Source organism: Coturnix japonica, chromosome 5, assembly GCF_054131305.1.
Source record: "Coturnix japonica strain WE chromosome 5, WE-NBRP24, whole genome shotgun sequence".
Lineage (NCBI taxonomy): Eukaryota > Metazoa > Chordata > Aves > Galliformes > Phasianidae > Coturnix > Coturnix japonica.
In genome coordinates, this window is record NC_140667.1 from 48,032,346 (window position 1) to 48,056,567 (window position 24,222).

General features: G+C 39.6%; 1 protein-coding gene across 27 annotated transcripts in view; it reads left to right on the top strand.

The window, feature by feature from the left end:
- Nucleotides 1-24,222, top strand: part of MARK3 (microtubule affinity regulating kinase 3) — a 55,968-nt gene that overhangs the window by 6,645 nt on the left and 25,101 nt on the right. For 26 of the 27 annotated variants that reach the window (XM_085549496.1, XM_085549500.1, XM_085549497.1 and 23 more), the window contains exons 2-6: nucleotides 4,237-4,428; nucleotides 10,250-10,303; nucleotides 16,637-16,685; nucleotides 17,332-17,397; nucleotides 19,919-19,989. In XM_085549496.1, coding sequence (XP_085405622.1) covers nucleotides 4,237-4,428; nucleotides 10,250-10,303; nucleotides 16,637-16,685; nucleotides 17,332-17,397; nucleotides 19,919-19,989 — 432 coding nt within the window. Of the gene's footprint in view, nucleotides 1-4,236; nucleotides 4,429-10,249; nucleotides 10,304-16,636; nucleotides 16,686-17,331; nucleotides 17,398-19,918; nucleotides 19,990-24,222 lie in introns of those variants that run through there. The other variant, XM_085549521.1, reaches the window with a different exon arrangement.

A 24,222-nucleotide genomic window follows, 5' to 3' on the forward strand; every position in this document is an offset into this window, starting at 1 on the left:
GATTGAGGACTGATTTATATGTAGATAATTGCGGCCAAGTGTTTGCCACGAAACCTCTTAGTCGTTACTAGAAACTGAGGTCTTTGTTTTGACTTGCCGGCAGAATTCCTTTGTAAGCAGTCACAGGATACCTTACTCTGCTTTTTCATGGGTATATCTGCACAATAAGACACTCCCTCTGTGAATATTTTTAGGGCCAACCTCTTTTCTCTTACACTGAGTAGTACTCAGCAGTCTGTGCGTTTCAATATGTATTAATGATAAATGTGAAGTGAAGTACAACATATCGGTAGGAAAAGTTGCAGGGGAGTTAGGCTTCAGATATATAACTTAAACTATTAGGGTGTTTTGAAAGCCTGTGATGTAAGTCCTGATATGTTTTCCTGTAAGTTACTGCTGTGAAAGATGTGGAGGGTGACAAATTCCCCCGTGTTAATATATTGTGTGACCAAGATGAAGAGATTTACTCTTAGTGTCTCAAATGTTTATTGTGTGCCGGAATGTTTAGGTTATTAACGATGCAAAGATTAGGTTTTAAATGTAACTTGTAGCTATAATTACAAACTCTGAATCTGCTGAGACTGTCACAGTTCTTGACAGAGTCTGACAGCTCTCCAAGAAGCTCTGTAACATCTCTGCATAGCATTTCATGCAATCATGATAACAGCTAAGGTAATAAACGTCCCCTTCCTTCAGGTCTCCACTTGCAGGACAGCAGGCTTCCCCGCACCATTATTTCTTCAGGGGGAGATAGGGACTGGTAGACTGCAGTGATGCTTTTTGCTGTATCAGAGTAGCTGCTGAGGAAGCTGCCTTGGGAATCAGCTTAGTCAAATGCTTTACAATCCAATGCCTGACGTGAACTGTTCCTGGACCATCTATGTTTGTTCTTTTTGCCTACACCATTTTGCTTTTCTTCCCATCTACTTACTGTGGGTTCTTGAAAATGATTTGAGTGGGAGCATCAGTTTTATCACTTCCTGACTTTGCACCTTTTAGTACTGTGTGCTCCCAAGTTCTCTTCCTCCTTCATTTCCATAATTAAATAGAAAGAATCCATGTTGAAACTGCAAACCTGTTTTCTGCAGTTTTTAGAAAGCTTGTCTTCTGTTCAGTATAATTCTGTATTTGACAGAAGAAGGAGTTGCTGATAGATTTACTGATGTGAGATGAAGTAAAGGTTGAAATTAGGTATTCCTGTAAATGGACAGATTTCTATGGAGCTGAACACGAGCTCTGTGCAAGTCAGTTGGGGAGAACTGAACTGCTTAGGAACACACAGCTTGATATTCCAAAAACACAACTGAAAAAGGTCATATTTGTGAAAAGAAATCATCAGAGTTAGGGTGGAAATGCGAACCTCCATACAAGGAGATTATGTTCAAGTTATCAACACTCCTCCAAATAAGTTCACAGCTGTTAATTTCCCCCTTTAAGTGCAAAGCTGGAAAGCATGAAGAAAATGATAGGACACAAGAAGTTGTTCCTCAACACAGGAAGCTCTTAAAATTATTAACTGAAGTGTTTTACTGAATTACATAGAACATGTATGTATCTGTCTTTTACCTAATACTGCTTATACAGAGTGGGAGAATGTGAGTAAATCAGGTATGAATAGTCTGTACACAAGTTCTCTGGTTTGAGGATACGTTGTACCTGATGCCCATGTCTGAACTGCACCTCAGGTAGGTCAGGTAGCTCAGGCAGTGTGTGTGTGCCTGTACCGTGTGCCCAGATGTGGAAATGCTGTCACTTCATTAGTTCTGCTTTACTTCCCTTTCTGAGGTACATCGGCTCAGTGTAGTGCCACATAAGTAGGGCAGCTGTATTCCTGGAGTGCTGTATGGGAAGTAGAAGCAAACCTTCTTCTAATGCATCCAAGAAATAGCCTCATGGGCTTGTACAGGACATCCCAGTCCCTGGTTGCAAGGGATGGCAGTTTAGGATGGTGTTAACATCTAGCATCAGCACTTGCTGCTTTTTTTTTTTTCTAACACTTGTGAGGAACCAGGAGTGAAAGTTGTGTGTGTTAAGGGACTGGGAAGCAGTAATTCATAGAGCTGGGGTTACTTTTGGCTGTTGCAATCTCTGTGTTTAGTTCAGCTACAGCAGCTGTTGGTGTGGTGTGGGTCAGCATGAACACCACCAAAGGTGTTGGAAAAATTGGAGTGCTCTGAAAAGAGCTACAAGAAACATTTCCTTGTCTTTAATGATTCCTACAGCAGCCCTCTAAGGGAGGCTGTATGTATCTTACTAAAGTAAATGGATTATGTGACCAGAGTAATTAAGTGCTGCACTGGAAGTAGAAATCTGGTAACAATGGCCAGGCCATAAAGAGAAGCCAAAGCCAGTTTGACACTAAACATTATATGCACCGCTATTATTGTTTTTCTTTTTTAATAGTACCTATTGCAATAAATCTCTGAGGGCTGATACGGCCTCCCTATCACTAGTACTTCTTAAATGAAACAAATGACTTTTTAAAAATAGTTTGATCACAGCTGTTGCACTCAGATTAACAAACCAAGGAACGTAAGGTGCCAGAGTATGTGGTCACAAGGTTACAGCAGGTTATTAAATAGTGCCTGAACTTGCCAAGTGCCCTGCAAGCATGGGTGTTTTATTTTTCATTTGTGCTTGTACTGTGGTTGTTAGCTCTTCAGTTATGTTCCCTCATCCCTTTGCTGCAGTGATTTCAGACTGAGTGTTGCTGTCTGCCAGGTTTTCGGCTGTCCCTGTTGGGTTTCAGCAAGAGTAGAAGAGCTACAACTAATGCAGGGAGGAGCTGGAGGGATGGGTAACTAGATGGGGCCGTTTGGGGCTGAAATAAACAGCATGGCAAGTGTTGGAAAGAGCAGAAGGGAATGCGGGATAAATAGAGGTAACTTTTTACTGTTGTACGTGATACAGACTTCAAGGATGGAGAAAGCTACTGCATTATTTGGGAAATAAACACCATGATGTTACAGAAAATGTACTTCAGTTATACAGAAAATGTCATTTTCCTTTAAGAAGCAGGACAGCATGCTTAGACCGCTTGAGAAGAAAATGTACTTCTAAATGCTTTATTGAACGTTCTTTCCTTGGAGGCTTTTGTATGTGCTGCTTTCTGTATTTATAATATGGTGAGCCTAATCCTTATTGTCGAGCTCCCAAAGGAGTATAAAATATATGAAACAAAGCTTATTCCATTCTGCCAATGGATGACAAGATAGATGTCTCCAATAGAAGCAGAGTAGATTTACCCATGGGGTATGTGTTTGAAGATCCCTTTTCTAAAGGTGGTGCTATGTAGAAAAGGCCACAAACAACGTGTTAAACTGATACCTGAGCACATTGCTGCAAGTCCTCATTGCCTGTTGGTGTAACAGATGTCTGATAGTTATGTTATTGTAAGTAAAGGTGTATTTGATACTGAGATGCTGAAACAGAGAGAATGACAGCATACTCTGCATACTCACTTGTGTGGGTTGGAACTGGATGGTCTTGAAGGTCCCTTCCAACCTGAACCATTCTATGGTTGTGTTCTGAAGGAACCTCGAAGTTCTGTTCTCTAAGTTGACCTGTATGCTTGAGTTTTTTTATTGCTCTTTGAAGAGAAGATTGAGCTTCTTTGTATTTGGGTTATAGCAAAGATTTCATTGAGGCTAATGCTTTAAATTCTTGATGAATGCCATTGCTTCAGCCAGAAGAATGAGCAAAGAGAGCAGAAAAACATAACTTTTCGAGAGGGGAGAATTAAGAATACCTTCTGCTTTTTGCCCTAAACCTCCTCTGGATGTCTCTAGACAGTGAGCACAATGTGGGAGTTCTGGGATGGCAGTAAATTTAGCCTGTTCTCTTCGGTGGAGCCGAGCCTTTGCTCCACATCTGCAGCCTACTGAGTGTATCTGAGTAATACTTTAATTGGTGGGCATGGTGTATAGACTGCAGGCATGAGCTGGGGACTAAGGGACATGAGGGGGATCTTCTCTTTTAGAAACAAGCTCTTTGCCAGGAGATGAAAAAGTACTATTAATTATTATTAATTATACCTATTAATATTTGAGGTTTCTATATATTAAGATTACTTCCACGGTTCTCCAGACTGTTTTGTAGGAACAGGCATCTCAGCACAAGAAGGAAAAAACCCTTTTGGAGAAGCATTTTTATTTTATCAGTAGTATTGAACCGTCTGAACATCGATGTTCTTTTTTCCTCATTTCTCATTTTTATGTGTGTGTGTTTTCATTGCAGCACACGTCCCATGGAGATGGACGGCAGGAAGTTTCCTCTCGAACTGGGCGCTCAGGAGCTCGTTGCAGGAATTCTATAGCTTCCTGTGCAGATGAGCAACCACACATTGGAAATTACAGACTCCTCAAAACGATTGGAAAGGGGAATTTTGCAAAAGTAAAGCTGGCAAGACACATCCTCACAGGCAGAGAGGTAAAGTGGCATGGGTGTGAGCAACAGTGAATTGCTGTCATTTGAATTATCTCTTAAAATAATATTATCCAAGTCTGTGAACTTTTTACTAGAGATATTGACACTGATGTAGGGGGAAAAACCTAAAAATAAAATATGTGCTTTTATTTCTATTGATCTTCAAATACCTTCTTAAATTTGTCTTTTCTACAAATCTGTGTGTGTGTGAATTAATGTTCGGGCTTGGTACCAGAATTCTTGTCTAAAGTCTCCATTCCTGGAAAACAGGCTAGATGTACAGTCATCAAATAAGCTTGCCGGGAAGAACTGCTTCTTGGTGTTGCTAACCAGAACAGCTCAGGGCAGTATTGGAAGTGGAGTCAGGGAAGGCGGTGAATCCACGTCATTGATTATGGCTATCTGCTCGGTCTGGGTAGCCAACACAGCATTTTCTGGTTAAAGCGATGTGTTTCTGAGTAGCTCTGCTGGTGTCTGCAGTTCTGGGCTGCCCTAGGAAGATGTTCCAGTTTGTTCTGTGGGTCTGCTGCGTGGTGCAGACAGACTTAACTCTCGTATCTCATCGTAGTGTCTAACTCAGCCTCGTAATTAGTTTCTGCATGCCGCTGTAACATAATTAATGACTTAAACATAATGATGGTTCTGGTTTGGAAAGTTATGTTGCTGTTTGCTCACTACAGCAAGGTGTATCTTGGTGCTGATCTTATTAATAGCAATGCTACATACTAAAAGAGAGTGAAACTCCTTGTTGTCTTATTCTTTCCAAACCTATGTAATTAATTAAATATTGATTAAAGCAAGAATTCTTAAAGAAATCTAAGTAGTTGACTGTAACACTCCAGGGGAATTTATTTTTCTGAGTTAATATGGAATCCAATCCAGTATTGCTGGGAAGAGCTGAGGAGGCATCATTTTGCAAGAGCTGCTGAGAGGGATTATTTGTTTTGGTTTGGTTTTCAAAGCTGTCAGTTCTGGTGGTCAGCAGTTGCCTTCTGGTGCTAAAGTTAGTATTCTTTTCTAGAAAAAGTCTTCAGTTAATTGCTTTCCCCTTAAATTTCCTTCTCTCTGTACTGGTTCTTAACACAGGAAATACGTGTACTTGGTTAGTATTTCTTTGCTATTATTGTAGATATGAGTGTTGGAGATAAGTATCATAGAGCCTATTTGGAGCCTTTGTGACACGCTGCTTTGCAAAAATGCACCTATGGTTTCTTTTAGTTGCACGCAGCTGTGTGCTGTTATTGTTTGAGATTTCAACAAATCATGGGATGCCATAAAATCTTTGGCCAAACTTGGAAAGATTTAGGTACTAAGTTTCTGCAGCTCTCATGAAATAGATGCCGTTCAGTCAATTCAAAGCTTAAATACTTCCAAGGCTGTGGCCATTGGTCCAGGTTACCTAAAGGAGTGCATTCCTTTGAAGGAAACAAGCTACTTTCACAAGAAGATCTTGAAGGTATTTTAAACAGTTTTTTCTTTTTGTAGGAGTGATGTGCAAAACTTTCTCTTCCTTACAGATAAACTGTAGTGCATTGGTAGTGGTTTCAGATTTTAGATGTACGTGGCCAGAATTGTTCCCAACATACTGGATAACAGTTTCCCCACTGCCATTAATTTTCCCTTGCCCTTACAGATGTTATGGGATCTGTCTTTAGATTACAGTTACCTTGTTCATAGCAGTTACATTAATGTTTGGTTTGGTCGTGATCTTCATTAGCACCTTGTACTTTGAATTTTGTTTTCATTGCTAATTCTCATCTCCAAGCTTTTTTTACATCTCTTCTCCATCATCTTTGACGCTGACTCTTAATTCCTTCAGCAAACTTAACACAGGAAGTCAAGCCATAATGATAAAGGCCACTGATGCAGGTATTAAACAGGATGGGTCACAGGTCTAATCCTTATAAAACTCTTATTTACTTCCAACCTAGAATGTCTTCACTGAGTTGTTTATCTAATTAATAGACCTGCACACATTCCAGTTTGTTTAGTACAGTAATTTGTTTGTCCTCCTAAGTGAGGCTTTGCAGTAACCAAGGTAGGCATACATGGTGTATTTCCATCAGGCTCAATTAGAGGTGGGGAGGTGTGTTGCATTTAACCCTTCTCTCCATTTCCGTGCTTTTTCCTTGCAAGTTTTGAGCTCAAGAACTTTTCCCTTAAAAAAACCTTCTCAATTTCTAAATCTGTGTTGCCATATTGCATTTGTGCTATAAGTCTCTGCTGCTACATCAGAAAGGTGATTCTTCAAACCACTCTTAGTCCTGGAATCATTTTCTTGGTATGGTCTAAGCCAGACAGCTCACATCTTCCTGAATTTGTGACTTCCTGCTTTACACACTCGTTCCTGCTGTCTGTCCTGTCTTTGTTCCTGTTCCTTTTTCCACCTTATATACTGAAACCTAAAATAAAGTACTTAGTTTTGGGAGTTGCTCTTAAACATGTTTTTGTCTCTCTCACATCCTTGCTGTATTTTAACCCTACTTGTCGTCTTCTTGTTACCTGTGTGGCTATTCCAGCTCCATTTTGCTTCACAGCTATTCCTTTTATATATCTCTGTACTGAATAACTCCTAAATCATGCAGTAGGTCTGCACTTTTCTGGTCATTTCTTGTGAGGTGGGTGTATTTGCTTAAGCATTCTTCTGGGCTATTTATTCATCTTACATCTGGAATCCTTCCCTAGAGTTTTCTTTTTTGAGATAACAGCTTTCGTATTTCCACCGGAAGCAAATCTAAGGACTTTTTCCATTTACATCTTGAGAATGGATCTGTGGAAGTATAGGATGAGAACCTACCCTTAAATCACGGGAAGGGAAAAATGAGCAGCCCTTTGTGGGAGATCAGAACACCAGCTTAACCCAGGGATTGAATTCTGCCAAGGAGTGAATGTCATTTTTTCCCTGTGGAGGTGAGGAGGGGGAGTTAGCTTCTCTGTACTAGAGCTTGTGTTTAGAAGTACTCCTTTGAGATTCACTGTCTAGGAGACTATAATCTGTAGTCTGTCTGCCCTTTTGAAATCAAGAATCTTCATTGTAAATCTGCTTTTGTTAAATCTTTGGCTTTAAGCCACTTATTTGCTGCTGTAAATTATCAGAGATTATTTCCTCTGACAAATTTTCCATACTTGCCAAAATTAATCTAAAAGATAAAACTACCTTTTGCTGTTTCCAAGGTGGTTGGAATGAGAGCCAAGAACATATGGACCCTTCTGTTTGGTAAGGGCAGGTTTCAGCTGATAGCCAGGAAGTTAAAGTTTCCTACTAGGACAGAATTCTTTCAGGATCCAAGTCTGACTCCAAGGAGTTCGTTGTCTTTTTTGCTCATCATTTGGAAAAAGAGTAGAACTGAAGAGTGAGAAAATAACCAGAATGCAGTCTGGTTGCTTTGCTTAATATTTCAGCTTTTTTTTACTGCCTTAAGTGCCTTGTTCAAGCCATGTAGGAGGGATGTTTTAATGCACGTTATCGTCTTCTATAGCGAAAGCAAAGACAGTTGTAATTCTGTTAATAATCTCACAGAATATCATGGCTGCTGCAACAACATAATGGTGTAGGTGAACTTTCATTCTTCCAGCCTTGGCCGTTGCACACAATGCTTGAAATTGTTCCAGACTTGCTTTGTGTAGAGAGCAAAGTCTCTGCTTCAGAAGGCAATTTGATGCTTCACTAACTATGCTTAGTAAAACCGGATTTTCTTTTTCAAGCTCATGAGAAATATTCTGGAGGGCAGCCTCCCTTTGTTTGTGGTTTGGGGACCTTATCAAGAAGCCTGAAGTTGCCCCGTTCTCTGAGCAGTTCAAGCTCTCATAGTCCATGTTGGCATCCTGTACTGCTAGTGTTCATGTGGATAGTTCTCTCAGTCCTGCCTTGAAGGCTGTAATTAGCGTGCTGAACAGTCCTATGAGTCTACCTGTCAGAACACTGAGGTGTGTACCATCCCTGTATCTCCAGGGCTGAATCTTTTTGCCAGTGTCAGACCTCTCGGTTTGATTGGAAACAACACACAGGGTGAGAGGTGAACTGTTTTTTGCTGAAACCCAGTGCTTTGTGGGTTAAAACAAGCTGAAGTCTTTAAGAGATTGATCAGTATAGCAGGGGTCAGAAAGCAAATGCAGCTTCTCCTGACTGGGATGTATTTAAGGAAACAGCTGTATTCAGTGGCATAGGTAGACTTGGGATGGCAGATGGGTTTCAGGTAACACCTTCTGCTGTTCAGAAAGGTGGTAGTCACTCTACATCCAGTCTGAATTAAAGAGATTCCAGAAAGTAAGTAGCTGTTACCTGCATGAGAAGAGTTCAACAGGCATAAAGGTAGAGATAAATATCTTTTTGTCTTCAGCTGCTAATATAAAAATACCTATTGCTTAATGTGCATGTCTTTTGTTTGTATTTTTAAAGTGATTTCTCAAGGTTTGTGATGGAATTTTGCTTTAGGAAACAGTGATCTGTAATTTTGGTAACATACCTTCAGAGATATTTCTCAAAGCAGAAATATTCTTAAATAGTTTCTTGGTGACATCTCGCAGTATCTTGCATCTAGAAGGGCTCAAAATAAATCGTGAATCTCAGTTTCAGAAAGCACCACATGTATCGTGCAATTCTGTGACACACCCAGGCTTTGAACGCTGTGATCACCTCTTCCCTCTCCATCATAATAACCACCCATGTGTTTTTGCACTTGAATGCAGGGAAACAAATCTGCTTTGGTGTAGGATTTTCTGTATCCCATATGTTGCCAATCCCAGGTTGATGAGATTACAAAGATGGCACAGAGTGATGCAGGGAAATAGGAGCTGTGGCATAGTGTCTACTACTTGAGCCAAAAATTCAAGGGGAACTGAGAGCCCTTTCTTTGTACCAGCAGAGTATTATAATCAGCTGACTTGCAGCATCTTGCCTCTGTGAGAGGCACCATCTCCTTGGCTTCTGCAGAGTTTCTTCTGGTATGTTTAGCCTATAATTTAGAAGGGAAAAATACCAATTGGCACGTAAATCTAGCAAGATTCCTCCTCCTTGTTTTAATGCAGTCTCTATCCAAATTGCATTGCACTAAGGCTCATCTCTGCCTATTCATTGTCTCAAATCTTCAGGCTCTGACTAGTTACCATGGTACTGAATTTCTCTTGGTTATTTTGTGAAGTTTTCATTTTGTTCTTTTTAACATTTCTATGCTGTATTTACCCAGAAGGTGAGAACGACAAAAAAAGGGATGAACTTTCCCAAATTGCTGCAGTACAGCCAATGGGTTTTTGATGACAAAGAAGTGGTTTTTCATTTAGTAGCCATCAGGGAGCCAACTGATACAAATATGCAATGAATTTCCAAAGGTGAACCTAGTTTTAGCAGAATTCGTGCTGTTATTTTCTATTTGCTCTGAAAGCTTTGCTTTTAGATGCATCTTCATAAATTGCCAATGCACAGTCAGTTCTGCATAATGTGTAGCGTGATTATGTTGTGTAAATATCATCTGTAGGCACCCTGCTCTCTATCAGGGTACTGTCTGGTATCAGAATTTCCACTGTAATGCATGTGATGATTTTAGTGTAAAGTCAAAGACTAAGTGACTTTCTCTTGTCTTAATAACATTAAAATACCAGTGTGGTTTTTTTTCTACTCTCCTGTTTATAGTTGGAAGTAGAAATAAATTATACATCGGTCATCAATTTCAAATGCTTTCAGCTTAAAATTGAATACAGATACATAATTTTCTAAAGAAACTCAAGTATTTTTGTGTTATTTTCAATTTGCTACTGGATTTGTCCATATAGTTGTAATGTGACAGTTGATCATACGGAAAACACTGATCCTGAACTCTCCCTTTAGGTTGCCATAAAGATAATTGACAAAACACAGCTGAATCCAACTAGTCTACAAAAGGTAAGTTTTCACATTTCATCTTTCCATTTGTATTGCAATTTGTTTCCTTTCACCACCTCCTACCATTAATCCTGAGTGCCCGTGCTGAAGAATGTGAAGCATTGTATACCTTGCACACATCTGACTACTGTATTTAATAGCTGGTTTTGTAACCGATACATTTTGAACAGTTGTTCAGAATGCATGTACTGTTTTACACATGACCTCTTACAGAGCTATGAACTTAGAAAATGGCGCTGTTAGCTGCTTCCTTTCCCACAAGTGAGAACGTCTGTGCTTTGGTGTCATGCTCCTGTGTCTCCTTCGTGCTGGTCATTTTGTTGAGCCTACAAATAGTGTGTTCTGTCCTGTCCTCCCCAGCTGGCCTTGAAAATACTGCCTCTGAAATGAAGGCCAGGCAGCGTCTATGCCTTCATAGTTTTCAGCTGAAAAGGTGCTACAGTTTTAAGGAATAGCTCAGAGAATGACTACTCTGGTTTCTTCCTTTTAGCCTAAAGTGTTTAATGTGCTGTTACAGTTGTATTGCCTTATCTATTTTAGTAAGTCGTGATAAATCCTACTCTTTCATCATGTGAGCCAATCTGCTTTGGAGTGCCTGCAGGAAGTACATTTAAATGTCACTTTACCTAGGACTTTTCTAACTCTGTCCTTTGGAGCACTGCACTCAAAGGCTTTTTATTTGAGTCCTTGCAATATCTCAGTTTAAAGGAGAGAATACCCAGAACTTACCTGCAGATAAAGTTAAAGTATGTAATAAGAGCAATCTACACGTTTGGGTTTTATGCCAATGCTAAAAGGATTGTGTGCTGAAATTGTTCTTCTGAAAATACAAAAGTTCATGCATTCTGTGGTTTGTTTGGGAGAGAAAGAACAGCCTGCAGGAGGAAGGCAGCATCCTCTTAGCAAGTAATGATGTCACTGCTCCCTACCGCCCCTGCAGATGGGATCAAAGTAGGTAATATGGTTGCAGTCTTCTCAGTGATGTTGTTATTAATTTGTGGCTGAGCAGGAAGGAAATGAAATGCAAATGAGATAACGTGACGATTTAAGTGAAGTGGATTTGTGCTGCAGATCTGTGCAAATTGGAATACCTGGAAAAAAATTAACTACTTGGAAGAGAAACAGAAGCTGCAATAAGAACAGGAGGGGGTCAGCGAGCGTGAGGAGAACGGTCAGAGAAATGCAGAGAGGCAGCATTTCTGGAAGGAAAAAGTAAGACTTACTCCTTCCAATAGTGTTACCTGGAGACTTATAAATCTGATGGGATTTGAAGACTGGGATTGCCTGTGTGTTGGCTTTTTTAACTGATCTCATTTTTTACATGAGCAGTGAAGTTTTAGCAAGGTATGTCCATGCTCTCCATTCAGAAGTGGAAAGTCATTTCCTTAACGTTGAGTGCTTACTTAGCACAGTAAGCACACAGTGCATTACTTATCGATTTTGCTTTGTCAAAGCTTTCCTGAAAGCTTTCGCCCACTCTGGCACTGTCAGCAGCGCCATAGTCTCAGTGCATTGGAAGCAAAACGTGTGCATGACCCATGGGTTCAGGGCAAGCTGAGATGGAAGTGCCTCTGGGCTGGCACTTGTAGAGGGAGTGATGAATTACAGAGGTTCGGTAGGGAGGGAAGGGCTTTGCTGAGAAGAGGTGGGGTGTGGAGCACAGGCCGCCGCCTGCGTGTCTGCTCATCCTCAGGTGGTGAAACAAGGGGATTAAGGCAGATTCCAGTTTTACATCATCCACACCCATCCTTCAGATGCAGGAGGGGCTGCCCTTGCTGGGGGTGCCTCACCCCCCGGAGCAGCAGTTCTCACTGTGGGTGTGTGTGGCTGCAGCTCTGAGTTTTCAGCAGTGCTGCTCTTCAGGGGAGCGAGCAGCTACTCCAGCTCTTGTCTCAGGAGCTAATTATGGCTCTGCCGCCTTTGCTTAGGAAAGAGGAAACTGTAGTCGGTACTTCCCTGCCCTAAAAGAAAAGGGAATTCTTAGAGCTTTTTTCCCATGCTATTGCTGTTAGTCATAGTCATTATTCTCCAAAAATGTACTCCTGTACCCAGTCCCTGAATATCGGTCTGTCGGTCTCATTGGAAACAAGTGTTGATGCTACAGTAGCTCACTTCCTTCTAGACCAAAGAAAAATGCTGTTTGCTTTAGAATTAGCAATGCCATTATATGCGAGATCTTTATTTTTACCAAGCCCACGTAATAGCTCCAAATCACTTCTCATTTTCCTCTTTTAGAACTTGGCTCCTCAGCCAAATGTTTCTGTTCAGACCTTTTTCCTAAAATCCTTTTAGAGCTTTTAAACTATAAGTTTTTATGTGCACTGTGTCCTTTCTGACCTTGGGTCTGTCTGTGTTTTGAAAAGCACAGGGGAGGTAGGAGAGCTTAAAATGCACAGAATTTTTGTTTCTTAATGTTTATTGTGTCTGTTTTCAAGTTGTTCTTCGTTTGGTGCAGGTTCGTGCTGCATAAAACCTTCCTGATTGAGGCTTCCAGTTATATAGGGGGTATGTTTCAAAGAGCAGTTATCAGGAGGAGCCTAACACATGGTTAAAGCTTGATGTGGCTAGGGAGAACATCTTGTGCAAAGCCTCCCTGCTTTGAGGGAAGGAGGTCAGGAAATGGGCTCTGCATCTAACTGGCGTACTGACTTGCTTTTTAGCAAGCTTTTTTTCAGTGTTTTTGAAGTCCTTTGTTACTGAAACTCGTGCAATAGCTAATGCAGGAACACTTGTAATCTGTCTTTCAGCTTATTCAAAGAGTTGGCTTAAAAACTGGTTCCCAATTTCCTCAATCCGTGTTGTTTTAGATGTATCAGCATAATAAAGTTCAAGTAAAATTGCTTCAAGATTGTTCCTCGGTATGTGTCTGTGTTTCCGTTGCTGATTTTCTTTTTGCTGTTTGTCCCCTGGCAGCATTAAATTCTTTCCCAGTATCTAACATAACTTACAGTCAGAGGACCAGACCACAACAAAGCTGAAAGCCATTTGTTTGGCAGACTTAGGATGTTTGTCTTTCCCTGGAAACATTTGTAGAGCTCCTGTTGACGGAAAATGAGCTATTCAACATGTTGGGAGTAGTTTTTAATCTCTGTATTAGAAATTAAACTGATAAGCAGTGTTTGCAGCTGATAGTCAGCCTTTATGGTCGCATTGTGACGCGTACCCGAAACTAAGAAAACCCTAATGTTACCCCTTCTGATGATATAACACCTTCTGGAACAGCCAATTATGGCTGTTAATGAATTGTGCCGTGGGCTTTAGAAAGGCTGGCAGTAATTAATACTGCATTTATCACATGTTGATGTATGTTGTATTGTGGGGGAATTAAATCTAGGAAAGGTTTCGGCACAATGTGAAAGCCATATCATGTTTTATGTTCTATTCCTCATAGAAGATCATACAATGTCAGTCTCTGTAGAGGTTGCTGTCCATGTCAAAATTCCAAACGTAACATTTAAACTGTTTATGGAACACAATCTGAAGTGCATTTATATAACTAAAATTATAAGAAAGCATCTGGTGTAGTTTGTATCCTATTCTTAACCATTTCTATCTTGAATTTTCCCTAAGACAAAAATAACCATTTTTCAAAAGCTCGTTTCCAGTCACCCACTTCTACAAATGGCTCATATGTAGAAGTTACTTTTTTGATAGGCTTCAGTTGGGTGAGTAAAGCAGAGAGTATTAGTCTTGTAGACGAATGATATATTTAGAATAGCTCTAAATGTAGCCTGGCTTTATCGCATTAGACTATCAAACTGCAGTGGAGGAAGTAGCCAGCTCCAGCCAAGTCAGCTTTCTTTATAAAAAGATTAGATTAATGAGTGTGTTTGTTTACATGATGACGCTGTGAATGTTAGTCTCATCTTTATTTTTCTGTGTTGCCTATTGTGACCCAATAGATTTTGTGTTGTCGTCTAGCAGAGTGTCAGGCACCGACCTGGATAATGATTATATGATAACTAAAACCACTTGAAAACAGTTCTGTTGTATTTTGGTGCTCAGTTAGCAAACTATTCACAGCTGTGGCTGTAGAATTGAGGGCAAAGCTTTTGGGGCAGTTTGATGAAGATTGCTACCAAAAGGGCAGCCTTGACAAGAGTCGTCAGAAAGCAGAAAAAGGTTAAGAGTGCTCTCCGGTCCAATAGTTTGTTGTATGAAAAAGACACAAAGATGGAAGGATTTTGTTTTATTTTTTTGGTTCTTTGGTTGTTCTTTGTTTTGTTTGTTTTGCCTTTATTTATTTAGTATCTATTGAGTAACTACACAAATTTCTTGAGTCCTTAGTAATAAATGTAGACATATCTAATATCTTCCTTTCACATGAAATGTAACCCTGAAGGTGAATCTTAATAGCATCACTTTCTGCTTTCTCACTGTTAGCAGCGATGCTGTTACCTCTTGCTTTAGAAAATGCTTTCTTTTTCTCCCTTGTCTGCACTCCCATGGAGTCTGTACTTTCTGCTTTGTTCTCTTTACATTAGGTTCAGTGTGATCTGCTATGTTACTAGTGTTCCTGTAGATGCTGGTGTAGATTTATAATAAAGCCACTCAGTTACTCCCTCATTTTGAAGCGTGCTGTTAGAAAATAATCAAGGCTTAAGAATGTCAGACATCTGGAGTCCTGGGCTGGCATGATGGGAACTATAGAGGGAGAGCTGTTATGCGCATGGCTACTGTGTAACATGCTGCCTAAAAAAGGTCATTCTTTGTAGGTTTTATTTGTTGCTGTTTGTTTTAACAGTGGCTGTAGAGAATTGAAGGAATCTGAATACAGCAGTATTTGCACTTGGAGGTTTTTTGTAATGTTTTTTTATCTTTATAGTCTTCTCTGGGAGAAGAAATGGGACTTATTTATCCCTATTATTTCATCTACTATTAACAAGCATCTTTAAAACATTTTATATTGCAATAACAACACCTGTGGCATTCTTAATATTGCACTGTGTTTATTGTGCCTCTTAAAATTGGTTTTTGCAGAAGAGAATTTTCAAAGGTGAAAATAATTAACAGCTGATCAGCAATAAGTTTGGCTTTCATTTGGTATGTGTTAAATGCAGTTGCATGTCCCACCTCAGGAGGACAGAGAGTACTCTGACTGATAGGCAGAGTTGATCTCTGTGGGAGTAACTACTCAAGCAAGGCCCCCTTCACATGACTATTGATGTCAGGGTTTGGGGAAAGAAGCCTTGCAGAACCAGTATGTGGTCTGTGAACACAACACTGTTGATCTAAATCCATGCTGCAGCCCAAAAGAGGCAGTTGTACTCCTCTGGCATCCATCCTGCCCCCATCCCTTCTGCTAGAATGGATGTGCTGGTGTAGATAAGGGAGCTGCAGCAGAAGGCTTATGGAGTTTTGGAGGGAGTTCTGGTTTTGACAAGATTTTCCTGTAAATTTCCTGTAAAATTCATGCTTTGACCATATACATCAATTCAGATTAACTTGCATGAAGGCAGGCAGCAGGCCTGTGCATGGTGGTGAGGGTGGCAGTAGGCTGATGCCTTTGAGGTTTTACCCTCAGATAGTGATATCTTCTCTGTACCAGGGATTATTTGGTCAGGAAAAGACCACTGGAGTTTTGCCCCATGAACTGGCTGTCACAGTCTGTGCACTGGGTCAGCAGTCTGGGAGGCTGGATGTCTGGCAATGACAGAAGCTGTGCTACCAAGGCCTGAACTACATGTTCCTGTGCCTTAGGCATCTTGAAGGAGTGCTCTTGAAGGCCCAAGGAGGAGCCTCGCATGACTGTTTATATATGCATAGAACTTGCTCATTGAACAGCATGGTTTCTGTTATATGAGCAGTTGATTTTTCACCTCCAAGTTCCTGTCATACACCACAGCATTTCTGTAGCATCCTGTGGAAGGCAGACCTTTAACAAAGCGCTGAAGAATCTGTACCAGTAGTGTAATATAGTATTCTTCAAATGGTTCTCAGCATGAGGTTTGTAGAACTTTCAAACCAAGCTTTTTCTGTGAGGATATGAAAGCATACGAGATGTGTAGTGGCCTGCGAGGAGCTTTGTAGGCTCAGAGTGGTTTTTGGGCCCCAAAGTGTGAGAACCACAAAGCTGAGATCACCAGTTTCCTGAGCTACCTGTGGTACTTTGAGGATGTTTTCATGTTTTGGGGGGGATTTGTAGCTGGCCTATAAGAAGGAGGCACTCAGCTTTTCCCCACAGTAAGTGGTTAATTTAATGACCTTTGTTGAAATGCTAATAGTAATGTTTACTCTTAAAATTAGGTAAGTATTTCACATTGTTCAGGCTTTGGGAAGAACAGTTGCTGCCTTTTACTTTCATTAACATTTCATATTTTATGTTTATTTCAGCTCTTTAGAGAAGTAAGAATAATGAAGATCTTAAATCATCCAAATATAGGTACCTTGTTTATTTTGTGTAATATATACGTTTAAAAGAAGGACCTGCACAAGGGGGTTGATGCACTGTTAAGGAGCAGTAAAAAAAAATATACACTGCCGTAACTGTTTAACAAAACAAAAAATGTTGACCCTTTTGCATGAAACTGGTATTTACATAGCTTAGAAGTCCACATCTTTTGAGTAAAATAGTGATTTTTACTGAATTTAATTTCTCATCAAAATAATTCTATACCAAAATAAGAAACGGGTCAAGAAATTGTTCAGGATTGTAAGGCTTTAGTTGAAACATCTCTGTTATAGTATTGTTATCAATCAGTTTGCTGACTTACTTGTCAACATGTATTCCAGGACAGTGTGTAATAATGGCTATTGCTGACACTCAAATTTGAGGAAGTTGTGCATAAGTTACTTGCTTTTTCCTCATAGCCAACAGTCTTGTTTCATGATGAAATGTTGATCCTTGGAGTTGAGCAAATATTTATATTTTCCATTTTGGGATACTGGAGAGAAAAAGCTTCTCTAGAGTAATATTCTGATACTGTCAAGCAGCAAGCAAATTAATGTTTTCCAACTGAATTCTCTATGGAATTAAATTAATACTTCTGCAACCACCTAATTGATTAATAAGTTGCTTTCTTTTCCAGTGAAATTATTTGAAGTCATTGAAACTGAAAAAACTCTCTATTTAATAATGGAATATGCAAGTGGGGGTAAGTAATTTTGTTATTAGAGCCAAGAAGCAAACAAATTGCCAAGAGGCAGAAAGCACTTTTTTGTTTAATGCTTTGATTTTACTTTTAGCAAATAATTATGTCATGGTAGGATGCAATTTTAAGCAGTCTTTAGTATCAAGAACTTGCTCAGTCTTCATATCTTGAAAACCTTCATTCTGAGTTTACAAGAATTTAGTAACATTAGCTTTGTTTTACAACTTAAATTTAATCGGAATCTTTGAATCTTTCTTCAGCCTTTGATTGCTCTTGTCAATAACAAATGTCAGCCTTTTATTGCCTCCAGCTCCCCAGGAGTAATGTCTTGTTTTGTATAAGATACTTAGTAAAAACATGGATGGGACATATCAAAAGTACAAGTATGGCAACTTCAGGCTTTTTTAGATGTTGGTGGTGTCTGACATATCTTCATCACAGACATTCTGCTGGCAGATATTACTATACTTACATATATACTTATATATATTATATATATATATGTCCATTTCAGGAGGGAAGTTTTGGAAAAACTTAAATGTTTAATCCTGATTGCAGAGGGGTAAAAACATTTGTACCATGCAGTGTCAGATATTTTCAGCAAAGCCTGAATTAAGGTATTTGGGCTTAAGTTACTCCTGGCTGGCTAAAACCTGATAGCCTGGTAAATGTGACCCTTTAGCATCAGCATCTGGGAATCACAAATAGTTGAGCCTTTTATTCAGCTTTGAGAGGGAATTAGAATGTTTTCTCATGTAAGTTTCAACATTGAATTCTGTTAGATTATGTGAAGGTTAGCTAATTATTATAAAACATGTAAAGGATCCCCAGATTGCCCCTGTTGTTTTCCAGCAACTCCATGAATATTCAGCCAATTTCTGTCTAAACAGAAACAAGCATTGTAAAACACTTCTGTGATATTGGCCAGTACACATTCGTGAAGGCATCTCTGCAGTTCGATGGTGCTACACTTAAAAGCAAAGTCCTATTGCCATCTAGTGATTGGCTTCCACAAGGTAGAAGGGCCAACAGTTCTCTGAAGTAGTGAGATCTGTTCTGAAAGGCTGTGAGCAGTGCTCTCTGCACATGTGGTGGTTTTCAAAGCAGGCATGGCCACTTATCTGAGTGACAAGGATCAATTTTATGTTTTTAAGAGACTGATCTCACGTGAGCTGTGTGAGCCCTGGTTGGAGGATGAGGGGAATTTATTCCAGTAACTGCAGTATTTTGCATAAATTGACTATAATTCCTGGTCTGGCATCATTTTACCTAAATTATGAAAGCATTCAGCCTTGCTGCTTCAAATTTTATGAAGAAACAGCTGTGAAATGTACCGGAGAGAATTTTCAGACTTGGCTGTTAAGTAGGAATGCTATGAGGGAAGCAAGGATATTCTGTAGAAAATCCCCACATTCCCTCAGAATACTCAGTTATTGCTTTTTCTAGTTGTTTTTTATTATTATTATTTCAGTTTGCTGAAGTTATTTGAAAACAAATGTGTAGTTACTCAGCAATTTCCTTGCGAAGTGGCTATCTGCAGAACAGTGGGTTCTTGCTCAGTAGAAAATATTTAGGTATTTGATTCGATTCTAAAATGAATATTAATCTTGCATATTGATGAAGAATCTTAAGTTGTGTGCTAATCTGTGCTGATGGGAGTTCTATTATTTTTTGGTATTTGTAAGTTCTCAGTAAAGATTTGTGCTTTCACCAACAAACACTCCAGTGTTCCATGGGCCTGCAGGCTGTGCCTTGAGCTCAAATATAGCCTGTACTCCATGGGCCTGCAGGCTGTGCCTTGAGCTCAAACAGCCTGTACTGACATGCTACAAAACGGCAAGATTGGCTTAAAACCAACGAAAAACCAAGTTTTTAAAAAAAGCACAGATTTTATTTTGTGCTGCTTTTGTAATCTCCTTTAGACATCTACAGCCATACAACACTGGGCTTGTACATTCAGAGGTAACATTGCTGTCTTACCGACCTCATGCTTGTGTGATGGGTCATCTCGGCGTCCTGCTAGCTTCATTATTACAGCTTTCATGGGAATGCCTCCTTCAGGCCTAGGTTAAGTCTAAGATTTCTGTTTTGATTAAAATACTTCATATACCTGTGCAAAGAAAAATCACGATGCTGGTATAACAGCATTTATAGGTATCATCAGACACTTTAATATATGAAGCTTTTTTTTGCAGTGCAAAAGGTACCCTCGTGAGAAAGTCTGTGAAGTGTTACAAGTCACCTCTATTTGCAAAATAGGAGTATTGCCATTTGTTTTCTGTCACAAACAATTGGAAGGAAATGGTTTTATCTATATCCAGTTTTTCATTAAGCCTTATTGTTCTCTTGTGTAAGAGAAGATGTTTGTGTTCTCTTTTGCCTTGTTCCCTTGGGCTAACCCATAATCTTAACCTCGAGTTCAACTTGTAATACAGTCATTCCGGTGAAGCTGCTGTGGGTAACTGCTAGAAAGGAATCTCTGCATTCTGAGTTGGCATTAATGTGTCTCATTATTAAATTATAGGGGAGGTGTTTGACTATCTGGTTGCACATGGAAGAATGAAGGAAAAGGAAGCAAGAGCTAAATTTAGACAGGTATGTATAACATTCCTATACATCAGCTTATTCCACCTTGTTTTTAATGCTGAAATGGATGAAACAGCTGTCCTTTGTGTTTGACTCCTAGCTGTGTTCACTGGGATGTGTGGATTTGCAGCACTCAGTGAGAGGAAACTTGGGTTACGACAGTGTTTTGGAGGGGTTAGCAGTCCATTCAGCAGTGCTGGCTTCCTTTGTGTTCATGCCAGGGTGTCCGGGAGTGCCAGAACACAGTGACTGCTTGGTGGACTCTGTTCCAAAATTCATTTCCTTTGGGTTGATTTCATATATCCTTACTTCAGCTGGTCTGCAACCTTTTGGAGGTTGTTCAAGTACAACACATAGCAAACCAGGTCAGGAGCAAACATGGGCAGTGCCTGGAGCAGGCACCCACCCACACTCAAAAGATGCAGTTTAACAGTTGTTCTAAAACATCACTGAAGAATAATGTCGAGGCTTGTTAGTTTATAATTTTCTTTATAATGGGTAAACAGAACTTGTGAAAATGTTGGAATGTCATTGATCATTAGGAAGTCATTTCTGTTCCACAGTAAAACAATATTGAACCTAAGTATTTTTGCATAACTTAAGATCCAGATCCTCTTGGAGCATCTGGTGTTTCATTTGCAGATCTCACTGGCCTAATATATTCTCTTTTCTGCCCTTGTGCTGAAACTTTGTAAGTGCTTATGTGATTAACATCATATTGGGTAACTTAGATGATGTTGTGAGAATTAAGAAAGAAGTCTCATGTTTATTTTTGCAGAAGATTAAAAGAAACGAGTAACAAAAAAGGCAGCTTCAGTCTTCAGGAGATGTGATTTGTGTTTGCTAGACTGATAGAGAGCTTCAGCATAAGGAAAATTTTTCTACCTCTGTAATAAAACCTTGTCTTTATATTTAATATTCCATCAGGTAGAGCACTTTCCTTTGTTACTAAGAATTTCTTATGTTCTTCTTTGCTGTGCATTGGAATATGTGTGATCAATTGCGCTGCGTTGTGGAGCAGTCATTTCTACCTTCGCTGTCTTTAAATCCCAGACCATTACCTTTCTCTTTGTAATGTCACCTGAAGTTCTTCAGAATATCTTCAAAGAATTTGCTGTTCTTTCTCACATGTGAATGCTGAGAACTGATTCTCTGATCTTCGTGCCACCTTTCTTCTAGCAGGAATTGTGTGGAAATGAATCTTGCAGTAATTCCATTGCACATTTACCTTTTTTAATCTCTCTTAAGGATTCAACTCTCCTTTATGTGAGAACTTGTGGAAACACATCAGATGTATGTTACGGAATAATGTGGGTAGTAGAGGATACAGGCAACTTCAAAATAAAATAATAAAAGCCCCACCTTCTTCAAAAACAAATTCAAAGGAAAAGAACTTAAAAGATAAAACTGCTGAGCTGAATGTTTGACCCATCAAGTGCTTTACTTCAGATTCCCTGTTTATTTCTGCAAATCAGTAGGATAAATGCTGTTCATAAAGGTACATGGGTGGCTGCAGTTCATTCTAGTGCAATATGTTTTAAGTCTCTTTCTGTAAGTCTGGTTTCCTTTCAGAAACCTGGAGTGGGCAGCTGCCTCTGTCTTTCCTCAATAGCACTTTACTGGTTGCTGAATTCAGCCAATTGTAGAGGATCTCGATCTCAAAGATAGGTCGTTGAGAGGAACAAAAGCTTGAGTGTCTGGGGAAAAAAGAACCATAGTAATACCCTAAGGATAGAAGCTATAGTGTGAGCTCATCACACTTTGCTGGAGAAAAGAGCATGCAGATGGGACAGAAGTCAGAAAACTTTGATCAGAGCTTGACATTTATCCAACACCAGGACTTTGACTGCAGGACAGTGAGGGGAAACAGGATCTCACTGGGTTTATGGGTCATAAAACCATTCATTTTTACCTTACTGAAGTCTCACAATAGCCTCATATAGCTTTTAGCCGTTGCTGGAGGGAGAATGTTCTGTGTAGGACTTTTATCTGATTCAGTGCAGCTGTCCTAATGTTAGATGGATTTAGGACATAATAGGGATATTTATTTTTTAAATTCACTAACTAGTTTAACAGAAAGGGGCCTCTTTAAACTGCAGAAACAGTTGTGCCATGGTATTGAGCTTAATACTTACAATAGATTATATTATATCTTATTTCAGATTCTGTTTCTTCTTTCAGTAGATGTAATTTAGGCATAAAACATTTGTGTCTTATCAGAAGAAGCATTTTAGCTTCTCCCTCTAACAGACAAAGAGCAGGATTTGGTAATTCTCCTGTCTTTATTTGTTTAAAAATATATTTATATACAGATACATCTTTTGTCCATTTTGTTATGCATACTCGGGCATTTTAACAGGGGAAAAAAAGCCAAGACAGAGATCAAGTTATTCCAGTCATGCTTGAAAAGGAACACATGAGAAGGTACAAACACTAAAAATACAGCTATGCTCTGCAGTTCTCCATTTCAGTTTCCTTTTGTGCAGCCGTATATGAGAAATTCAAATCCAGAATGTTTTGCATTCTTAATATCACCTAGTTTTAATTTCCCTATTACAGACTTCCAGACAGTTCTGGTTCAGTCTCACCATCCTTAGTCCGTATGGAAATCTACCTGTCTGGTTAAGAACTGATGCAGAAATGGGGAGTCAGGTCAAGAGGAAGGTGAATGAGTGTTCTCCTCCCACCGACAAAGTAGAAAACGAATATGTATTACTTCCCTCTCTTCCTCTACTCTGTCAGATTAGATCTGGCTTCCTTCAGTCTTCCCACTCTTTCCTGTAGAAGCAATTCATTGAGTCTTGTTAGTGGTATATATTAGGACAAGTCTTAGAAAATGAAAAATCCACCAAGTCCTTGTTACTGCTGGATATTCCAGTTAAGAAACAAAATGCTCATTTTGGCACTGTGGAAGAGACCTGGGGAGGTTGTTTATCTGTCCTTTGTTTGTTCTGTTCGTTCAATCAGCTAATCCTTACAAAGAATAGTTTGTCTCCTTAGAGGTAACGTGTTCCATCTTGTTCTTTAAATCCTGTGATTAGACAGATTTCTTTCAAATTCCTCCAGAGAAATGCATAGAAGTGCTCCTGTTGTTACAGCTAGAAGTCTTCTGTTCCTTACTCTGTTCTCCCAACCTACCAAGCATCAGCAAGTTTCTCACACTAATAGGATGGGAATGAGGGGGCAACAAAGGAGCATGTGGCAGAATATGATAGGCACGAAGCTCAACCCAGTGAAGCTGTACTTTGTGTTCTTCATTCAGTTTTGACTGCTGTTAATCTTTCTTACATGTATTGCATTATTTCCCTTCCTTTTGCATTTGAGTTGCTTCTGCAGTCTGTGTTATCCAGTTGCAATGCAGAATAGTTCAAAAGTATCCCTGGAGAAAACAGCTGATTGATAATCTGTTAAACTTCCTGCTCTTAGAGTAAAAGCAGTTCAGAAGCGAGCAGTATAGTGCTTTCTGCAGTGCTGAATAAAGCATGAGGTGTTTGTGGTGCTGGCAGGTTTGGGAGCACCTGGGGAAGGGGAGCTTGTAACTGGTGCAAGAGAATGGTAGTGGGGAAGAGAGGGAGAACCTTGTGATGGTGAAAGTGGTGGCATGGGAGAACTTGCCTGCTTTTTGTGGCTGGCAGAAGCTGAACTGGGAGTCTGAAAGAGGGAATCAGTGCATAAAGGAACAAAAACTGAATGGAAGTGTAGGAAACAGAAGTATTTCAACTTTTCATTGAACACTTGGCTTCTGTGATTGCATTTTGCACATACACATGATTCAGTAATACAGGGGCACAAAGATTAAGACAATATTACTGAAGTTTCAAATGCAAAATGGCTGGTAGGACACTTCTTTGACCTTGCAAGAACCTTGATTTCACCTGTTCTAAATACTGAGAGCACAACATTGCTTCCTACAGATGCAGGAGGATTGTTATACTAAGCTGGGTTCCTTTCTAATGAGTTACTTTTGGTAGCATTAATGTCATCTCATCTTTCTGTACTGGCAATGTTAATCTTCAACACAGGATGGAAATGCATGTACTTAAATGTAGTTATTACAGTAATTATTTTTACATGCAATTAACATATTTTAAATTACAATATCTGCCTCAATTCTGAACATGCGTGCATTACATTAAACTGTATTTTGACAGCATTTGTGATCGTGTAACAATATGACCTTATCCAGCTTTTCTCTGTACGTAAAGTTCTGTGCTTGTAGCTCTAAAGCAATATACTAGGACA